General features: G+C 30.6%; 1 protein-coding gene across 1 annotated transcript in view; it reads right to left on the bottom strand.

Annotated features, from left to right (window-relative positions):
* Positions 1-1,443, bottom strand: part of LOC107564145 (serine/threonine-protein kinase OSR1-like) — a gene marked incomplete at its 3' end in the record, with an annotated part of 18,944 nt that overhangs the window by 7,791 nt on the left and 9,710 nt on the right. The window contains exon 3 of the mRNA XM_016249153.1: positions 92-200. Coding sequence (XP_016104639.1) covers positions 92-200 — 109 coding nt within the window. The remainder of the gene's footprint in view (positions 1-91; positions 201-1,443) is intronic.

Genomic DNA, 1,443 nt, shown 5'->3' with positions numbered 1-1,443 from the left:
TTTATAAAATAAGCTTATTTTAAATGATGAAACATCACATATAGTGTTGAAAATGAACATGTCCATAGTTCATTGAAAAGATTTTTCTCACCTCCACTCAGGAGCTTCATGACCAGCCAGAGTTCATCTTTCACAACAAATGAAGTGTAGTAGGTGACCACGTTGGGATGGTAACACTGGCTCATGGCTTGAATCTCTTTCTGTGGAGACAGATGGAGGTGTCTAGCTTTATAATGCATGTCTTTAATAATGTCCATGTGCTTTATAATGCATGCACATCAAAGTAATTGCAATGGCAGAAACAGAGAAGCTCTTGAACCGATTTATAATAGACAGTATTCACTAATAGAATGAATCTCGCAAAGTCTGTTACGAACAAGGCCATATTTCACACCAAAATCTAAAGAAAGAAGAAGAAATTCAAGCCCATGTTTATGACTATTATTTTTTATTTTTTTGAGAAAAATTGTAAATAACATTTACACACATTTTTCATGACCATATTGGAAAAACCTCTATTCTTTAAAACTGCATATAATTTTTTTTAAGTATTTATACATGGAGGTAAAAATTACTGTATGACCTTTAATTAATGCAAATGTAAAAAAAAATTGAATGTAATAAAAGTATTAAAAAGTTTGATTGATTTACATGAATCAGTTCAACCATGGACTGGAATCACTGTCCATTTCAATTATTTGATTCAACAATTCATTTGAGTCATCATTCAGAAATTCATCTTTCTGTGTAAATGATTTAAATGTTTTAGCAAAAATAAGCATGTAAATTGTCTGTTATGTCCCTACATATTTTGTTATATTGGTGTAATTACATGAAAATGATTAGTAAAAAACATCTAATTTTTTGTATAATTTTAAACTTACATTAAACATTTTGAATCTTTGGTTGAAATGACATTTCCTTTGATTGAAAAGAAAAAGGAGCAAGCGTAACTGTTATAAATATGATAATATACAGACATTTTTATACTTATAAGGAATACTAATAAGGAAACTTAATTTGTGAACACAACAGACAAATTCTTATCTTTGAAATCTGCAGTGGCAATCAATGCTTCAATACTGATGCTGTTTTTCAATTTATTTCAAAGCAGAACTCATGCATGAATGTGCAAGAAAAACCTGTTTAGCTTGTGCATGTAAGCATGCATCCAACTGATAAAGAAATTTCACATATTCCAATAATATAAGGCATTAATAAAAGGACTGCAGGATGCAAACCTGAAGTAAATTGAAAAAGTGCATTGCATATGTGCTGTCTGGATTCAGCATAAATTTACACAAACCATATTTCTGTGTCAGCCAATTTGAGAGTAAATCGGAGAGATGTTTATAGCAGAATCCCATCTCCGGGAATAAACTTGTTTTCGTGACAGAAAAGTCATTAATCAAACCATCAGTTTCCAATCTCACTGCACCAAAA

Source organism: Sinocyclocheilus grahami, unplaced genomic scaffold (assembly GCF_001515645.1).
Source record: "Sinocyclocheilus grahami isolate Dianchi unplaced genomic scaffold, SAMN03320097.WGS_v1.1 scaffold913.1, whole genome shotgun sequence".
Taxonomy (NCBI): domain Eukaryota; kingdom Metazoa; phylum Chordata; class Actinopteri; order Cypriniformes; family Cyprinidae; genus Sinocyclocheilus; species Sinocyclocheilus grahami.
Note: the sequence above shows the minus strand (reverse complement) of the source record. Positions and strands in the feature narration are given on the sequence as shown.